This window comes from Alosa pseudoharengus, unplaced genomic scaffold (genome assembly GCF_046254945.1).
Source record: "Alosa pseudoharengus isolate Yale_2024_CS ecotype anadromous, Long Island Sound unplaced genomic scaffold, YU_APseudo_1.1 YU_APseudo_1.1_scf_2, whole genome shotgun sequence".
NCBI lineage: Eukaryota > Metazoa > Chordata > Actinopteri > Clupeiformes > Clupeidae > Alosa > Alosa pseudoharengus.
Window position 1 is genome coordinate 11,203,418 of NW_027468663.1, and position 7,778 is coordinate 11,211,195.

The 7,778-nt window shown below is 42.0% G+C and overlaps 1 protein-coding gene across 2 annotated transcripts; it reads right to left on the reverse strand.

Annotated features, from left to right (window-relative positions):
- Window positions 1-217: 217 nt before the first annotated feature.
- Window positions 218-7,677, reverse strand: mettl17 (methyltransferase like 17). Of its 2 annotated transcripts, XM_076293704.1 has the most exons (15): window positions 7,617-7,677; window positions 7,446-7,522; window positions 6,467-6,608; window positions 5,651-5,800; window positions 4,631-4,718; window positions 4,438-4,519; window positions 4,245-4,318; window positions 3,167-3,261; window positions 3,010-3,080; window positions 2,781-2,888; window positions 2,607-2,675; window positions 2,168-2,218; window positions 1,963-2,055; window positions 1,610-1,821; window positions 218-359 (listed from the first exon to the last, which is right to left on the reverse strand). In XM_076293704.1, exons 2-15 carry the CDS (start codon window positions 7,515-7,517, stop codon window positions 251-253), a joined length of 1,416 nt encoding a protein of 471 aa, XP_076149819.1. In that variant the 5' UTR covers window positions 7,518-7,522; window positions 7,617-7,677; the 3' UTR covers window positions 218-250. The 2 variants fall into 2 exon arrangements, with proteins under 2 accessions (XP_076149819.1, XP_076149818.1); XM_076293703.1 differs by having other exon boundaries at window positions 7,446-7,645.
- Between the last annotated feature and the right edge of the window lie 101 nt (window positions 7,678-7,778).

Here is a 7,778-nt window from a genome sequence, read left to right on the forward strand (position 1 = left end):
TGTGAATAATACAAAGCTTTATTACCACAAATGTATGACAGCTAGCTAATGCAACAAAAACAAATCACTATCGTCATGCCAATTCATTACTAAACTGTACTGAATGTCATTTTTCTTTTAAAGTGTGTACACTGACAAATTATTGTGCTTTAAACAGATGAAGGTATTCTAATCTTGTGCAGTCCTATCAAGGTAAATACCACAACTCCACTCTGAATCAATGCAGATAAGTTAATTTTAATATTTCTGATTATGATGGTTCATTGTCACTCTGAACATTGACATCAATCTCATCCTCTGCCAGGACGACTGGGAGTCTGTCCCCCCAGTCACTGCTGCGGGCACAGCGGTATGTGTCTCTGTGGGCAGAAAGACATTTTTTTTTAATGCTTGTTTGTCATGTAGAAAGGAATGCAACGTTGGTAGAAATGAGAGATTCTGCTCAGTTAAGTATAAGGTGAGGGAAATTTGGTCTCTGTATTTATCCCAATCCGTGAATTAGTGAAACACACTCAGCACACAGTGAGGTGAAGCACACACTAATCCCGGCGCAGTGAGCTGCCTGCAACAACAGCGGCGCTCGGGGAGCAGTGAGGGGTTAGGTGCCTTGCTCAAGGGCACGTCAGCCGTGCCTACTGGTCGGGGTTCGAACTGGCAACCCTCCGGTTACAAGTCCGAAGCGCTAACCAGTAGGCCACGGCTGCCCCAAAGTTAGTGCTTTTTGGAACCAGTGCATGAGAATTAAACAATATCGGCCAGGTCCATCCAGACAGAACTGCCTCTTAGTTTATTTAAATCTGCTTCATACTGTGTCTATCTTCCCGATCACTTTTGAGATTAGCTTAAAGGTCCAGTATGTAGGAAATAATGGAAAATAAACTGTAACCATTCCAAAAATGATCACCATATGTTGTCAGAGAGTAAGGAAACACGATGAATTGAAGTAATGGCTTATTTGACAACATTACTCTAACCCGTAAAACCCATGAAAAAAAATGAGTTACGGGGCGGAATCTCTTGGAATTTTCGTTTATGTTTTGAACGATTAATTCTAGAATAGCGTATTAATAATGGGCTAGCGCGTCCTCCTATTTGGGTTGCCAAATTAGCAAAGGCCAACTGTCAACAGCTGTCAGTTGTAGGCTAGTCATGAACGCCTACGAGAGGCAGGCAAATTTCCCAAATTAAAACAAGAAACAAATTAAGTGGACATCGGAGGAGCTTCCTGAGATGGTGACGTCTTCGTCAAACGAAGAATATCAAATCTGACGCAGAGCAGGCCATATTTCTCCACGACAGGTAGCCTAGGCTAAACTTCATCTGCATCGCTAACTTCAGCTAAATATGTTACGTTGGTTAGAGAGGTATGTTTTGTTTTCACTGTTTCCGTAATGTGTAGCTGGTTGGAGAAACGTTAAAGCAGCTGCAGGTCAACTAACGTTAGCTAAGTCTTCATTACATCTGGCAACCCAGAAGAGGCTCGCGTCTGGTAGTCTTGAGAGCGTTCACCAGTGTTTTGATTTTGGCCTACAGAACGTTCGGTAACAATCCTACAAATCGCACCTTTAAGATGTCCATGCTTTTTATAGTCACTGAAGGGCTACCACACCTGCCATGAAGGCGTGCTGTGACCACCAGCTGTTTGAGCTCTCCACTGGAGCAGCACAGCTGGCAGTGGACACGCCGGGGCCTTCGTAGGACCGGCGCCGTCAGCCTGGCCCACTCCACCTCTTCGACACCAGCGCGCCTGTCCCCTTGCGCTGCTGAGCCCATCCTGGAGATGATCAGGTAGCTGAACTTCACCTGGTGGCTTTCCTGGTTCTAAAGGGACATGGAGAAGAAAAGTTGGGGGAAAAACACTGATGGAGCCAGTCCTCAATGGCCGTTTTTCTAACCCTCTTGAAACAAAAATGGTGTTTTAATGCTTAAAACCCATTATGAAGAGTGGGTGTGTCAACTCACTTTTGTCAGAGGAAGTGGAAAGTAGGGCTGAACAAAGTTGCATGGCACAGCCAGCCTTTGCACCATCTTCGGACATGGTAAAGCATGGGTGCACTGCCAGAATACAAACAAGTCAAATCCAATGCCAACACAACATTGTTTAAATTGTTCATTGTACATCTACACAAGTACAAATCTTTTGAAGTTGAAGGCTGACTTCACCTACCGGAGCAAACACAGATGGCATTCTATGATCATACACAACTTTATCTTCATTCTGAAAAAATAGAGGTTCTGCCGTTATAATTTTTCGAAACATACCAAAGCAATGCACCAGTCTGCTTATAACATGAAAAATGGAAAAGTCCCGTCGAAAAAAGAAAACCAAAACGAAAAAAAAAGAAACCAAACGAAGCACAGAATTGTGATCTATAAAGGGACATTAAGGGTGGTCATATTCAAATATGATGTTCCAGCAGTTTGCTTAAATTCAGCTGGTCAGGCCTTTGCCATCAACTTCCAATACTTAAGACTTTAGGACTTTATGAGCAAGACTTATTAGAGCCTGCAAGTTAATGCACTGCAGTGTACCAAACTTATAGCAATATCTTTAAGCATCTGGCTAGCAAGATTTCTGTCCATACGAAGCAGCAGAGAAATCAGACCTTCAGTACAGTGTTTCTGGCTTCCATGAGGATGCTGTGACCATCCATTGTACCATTTTCCACCAACACCTGAATATTTGAGAAGAAAATGAAGAAATGACTACTATAGCTTGAACACAGACTAAGCCACGGGTCTCAAAGGGTTGGTGTACGTAAAGGAGTAAGTCACTCAACCAGATAAGAACCAGTTTTCCTCCAGAGGGTGAGAATGGCATCTTGCCGCTCTTTGCTGGTGCCAAGCTCAGACAAAGCAAATGCCCCAACCACAAGATCAGACTGCACCTATAACAAAAGTGCAGATTAAATACATTTATTAATCAGTTGATTTGAATCAATCCTTTTGATTGTTAGTGAAAATGATAATGATAAAACATAAAAGCAGTCTAGATGGTTGGTACCTTACCTTTGGGGAGACAGGGAGGAATTGACGAAAATAAACATTATCGATGAAGGCTTTACTTTGCTCATCTCCACCTGGCAGTAAAAGAGAAATACAATCTTTGTTTTTTTTTTATTTTAAATCATCTAAGGCTGCAATATTTAATATTTATACAACATACCCCTCAGAAGTTGGTCTGCCAGGTCATTCATGGCTCCAGAGCTGTCCACACAAACCATCTCTCTCAGGGAGTCTGCCCAGAGAGAGTAGGATGCCCTATTAGGAAGGAACACACACACACACACACACACACACACACACACACACACTTAATGTACCCATCTACTAAGCTCACTCTCCACCTCAAGCTGGTGTGTGGTGAGCGTTTTGGTGCATAATGGCTGCTGTGCATGCTACACATTGGTGGTGGTTAGTGAGGTTCCCCGTGGGCGGATTATGAACTTTCGGGCCGCTGGGCCCAGATGTATTAAGGGCCCCCCACTTGTTGTCGTATATGTGAGAGGGGGGGTGTGGGGGTCCTCCCCCAAATTTTTTTTAATTTGTTTGATGTGATTTCCTGTATTCTGGTGCAATTTGGGGATGGCCAATACTAAATTCAATCAGATTCATAGCCTACATCCTGATTTGTTGATATTGAGGCAATGATTTCATGCAATGGCTTGGGCTTCAGGGCCCCCAGACCCCTTGGGCCCCTGGGCCTAGGCCCGGTAGGCCCGTGCAGTAATCCATCCCTGAGGTTCCCCCTTCACTGTGAAGCACTTTGAGTGTCAAGAAAAGCGCTATATAAATATGTACGTGTTGTTATAAGCTATTGATACATTATTAGGTTAAGGCGAACTATGCAGGGTTTTTTACCTTAATTTACTTTAATTCACCTTAACTTAACAGCTTCAGAGACATTGAAATGGTTATATGACTTTTTTCGGGTTGAATGGTGGCCGTCTCGCTTCCCCCTAGGGCCTGTGAGCGGAAAAACCACCCTTGCAACTTTGGGCCGGCGGACTGACGGCCTCAGTGTCAGGAAGTATAACAAGTGTAACGAATTGCTTTACTGCATTTAAATACACATACACGCCAGGCACCGGCTAGAACAAGATAGCGATGTTTCTCAGACATTCTTCATGACAGAGCCAGCGAAAAGAAGCAAAAAACGAGAAAACAGCGAAGAAATTGCCAATACTGCATAGTTTCTCTTTAAGTAAATATTATATACATATGTGATCATTCACAAAACTTACCACACAACTGTTCCCAGCCCAGAACCAAAGTCCAAAAGAGAATGTGGTGAGAAGGAAGGATCCCGCTTTTTTATCTAAGGGACCATGAACATCACAAACATCACAGCAATTAGAATGCCACCTTTACTCAGTCACATTTGTTTACCATTTTAATGCAATAATCAAAAGCTGGGGCATTTTTCCCATAATGCACCTCATAGAGAGCCCTTCGAACAGCTGCATATCCACCTGCTAACCTTGAGGCCATGTACACCACCCCTAATGCCTCATCATACCTACAAAAGCCAGGAAAAAACGTTACCATGCTGACAGAGTGGACATACTGTAATTACTATGAACATGTTAATACTTACAACTGGGTAACAAGGCATACGAGGCCACAGTACCTGAGAGGTGTCCAATGGTAGGTTGTTTTTCTCAAATCATAAAGGACTTGTCTCCTTATATGAGCTTCCAGATTGCCATCTTCCACCTCTGGCTCGACAAAAAGACAACACACACACACACACACACACACACACACACACACAATGATCAAGTTAAACTAGGTAAGCTTTTCGAACCATCAACATTACCATTTTCATTCAATTTACAAAATCAGGCTACTGGCAAACTCGTATAGAAGCTGATGTTTTACATACAACCCCATTTCCATAAAAGTTGGGATGCTGTGTAAAATGTAAATAACAACAGAATGTGATCATTTGCAAATCTCGTCAACTCATATTAAGCTCCAAAATGGACATACAGGAACGGAGGGCACTAGTACATATAATAAAAAAAATTCAGAGAAACCTTTTTTTAAGGGACAGAGCTGAAAAACGATATAGGATAGCCATGATCTTTTGGGCTTCAGATGGAATTGCATTGAATTGCATGGGCTCAGGAAAACTTCTGATCGCAGTGAACACAATTTGATGCTCCATCTGGCTGCTACAACTGGTTAAAAGACTCTACCACCATGCAACAAAGAAACCATATTTAGACACGATACACAACAAATGCTGCCGTCCTTTCTGGGCCCAAGACCATTTATGATGGATTGAGGCAAGGTGGAAAATGAACTTGCAATTTTTCTTTTGGGAAAAATCATCACAATTGATTCATTGTCTATTTTCAATTCAATATATGGTTAACATGATTTCTAAACCTTTGTGTTCTGTTTTTTATTAAACAACTGATTTATTGTATTTTAACTATTTTCAATTAAATAGAGGGTTAACATAATTTTTAAAATCATAACATTCTGTTTTTTATGAAACATTTTACACAGCATCAAAACATTTTTGGAAAAGGGATAGTACAAAACCAATGACCTGATCTTGTATCCAATCTGTCTTTCTTCCTGTACAGGCAAAACTAAGTTGATCTCAGTTAGTGTTTAGATACTCCACTCATCAGCTCACCTGTGGGATGCTTCTGTGAGGTGCTCAGAAAAGCCTTCTCCAAGGCCACTGCCTTTGCTCTCAGTTGAGCATCCTCCACTTTCCGCTTTCTACTCCACAGAAAGTTTGAGAGACGCTGTGATTTCCCTGCCAGGTCACTGACTTGGGCATCTATCAGTGAAAAGAGTGTGATATGCAAAAATACACATTTACATTTATTAATTTGGTGGACTTACAGCAATGGTATAACATTTAGGCTATTAACATTTTGCATTTTAGATTGAAGCTACAGAGCGTTCCACCATCAGGGGACCACAGATAAAAAAAAAGCCTGGATTGCTGTGGGAGTTTGGGACGGCAGTGCCAGACGACGTTCCTTGGAGGAGCGCAGCGGCTGAGAGTTTACATGAGTTTTTTGAGAGCACTTCAGTAAGTGGGTGCAGACCCAGCAATCACTTTGTATGCAAGCATTAGTGACTTGAATTTGAAGCGAGCGGCTAAGGGAAGCCAGTGAAGCTTAATGAACAGCAGGGTAACGTGTCCTTTTTGGTTGATTGAAAACCAGACGGGCTGCAGCTTTCTGGACCATCTGTAGCAGTTTTACCACACATGCTGGAAGGCCCGTGAGGAGGGCGTTGCAGTAGTCAAGGCGTGATATAACCATGATCTGTACTAGGAGCTGAGTAGTGTGTTAGGTTACAAATAGTCTGAACAGAGAAGGCAAGTCGTTTTAGTTTTGAGCCAAGTGATCCCCTTTACTAATGTTGTCTTTTGTCAAGGTGCACTTTACAATAGACCAACAGCAATTCATGTTGTTGTATAGTGTGTCCTACATACTTTTTATGATATACAGAGCACCTCTCATAAGCTCATCAGGAATATGCTGAGCTTTGAGATTTGTCACTCCAGGGTGTTTTCTGTGGGGGCCGCCTTTTAGAAAGTCTGCCTGCACGAGAGGTTGGGCTGAAACGCTTTGAGCCTGAGGAAAAAAGAGGACAAAAATGTACATGTCATGAATTATGATCAATAAACCAGATAAAATCTTCAGAGGTCAGTGGTTAAAAGGACAGACCATCTGTTCATCATAAGAAATTATGAAGAATAATTTATGGTGGTAAATTCACTGAGATCAAAAAATATAATAGAATCCACTGTGCCACGGTTCAGGTACAAGGGACCTAAGTCATGTGAAGGGAAAACTATGGTCGTATATGACCAATCATCGACGGGCAATGTACATATACCACGCCCATTTCGTTTTACCTTTCGAAATTGGCGTATTTTTTCCAGTACTAAGGGTCACAACCTCTTTTTTACAACATCACATGTGGTGTACACACTTTGGGACAAAACCCTATCGTTTTTTCTAAACAATGAAAAAGCCACCACTAGTAGAAAACCAAGCTCAATGTGAAGGGTATATAGCCATTTCTACTCCCTCTATTTCTTCCGGAGTGGGCGGAAGCTCACTGTAGAAGTCACAATCTGGGTACATAGTTACTCTCATGTGCTTCGGGGAAGGTCTGAGATATGAGCCATTCGCTGTCCTTGCAGGTCATCACTTGATTCAAGTGAGCGAGTGCACAGAAAACTGGGCCCACACGAGGTTACTTAGCAGAAGACGTTGCTACTTGCCGATATAGTGCACGAGCAATTGATGCAACCTCGTTAGCTTGGAATCGCTCGCGGCTAGCGATTGAGTTCGATGTGTGAGCTTGTGTATAACACTAGAACCCAATTCAGACTACTCTCCCTCCGCTCCTTTTAAAAAAGAAAGGTTGTTTTAACTCAGTAACGAATCAAAGGACAAACTTACCCTTTGTACCATTTTCAAAGGTAAGCCAGACTGGATACATCTTCCCAAAACTCGTATTCGAAGTGAAGACATATCCCCTAATGGTATGAATCAAAATGAACAAATAATATCCAAACAAACTGGTACGTTTAACTTTCTTTAAAAATAACTTAGATTAAAAACTAAACCCACATTTGTCTCAAACATGTCCTGATGGAGGTTAGGACGGGACGTCATGAAAATAGTTCCGTCCTGAAACGGATGTATAGGAACCATTATTGTCACTTTTCATCATATACGGTAATCAGAATAGTTTAAAACAAAATGCGATAAATACAAAGATCGTGTCGAGTT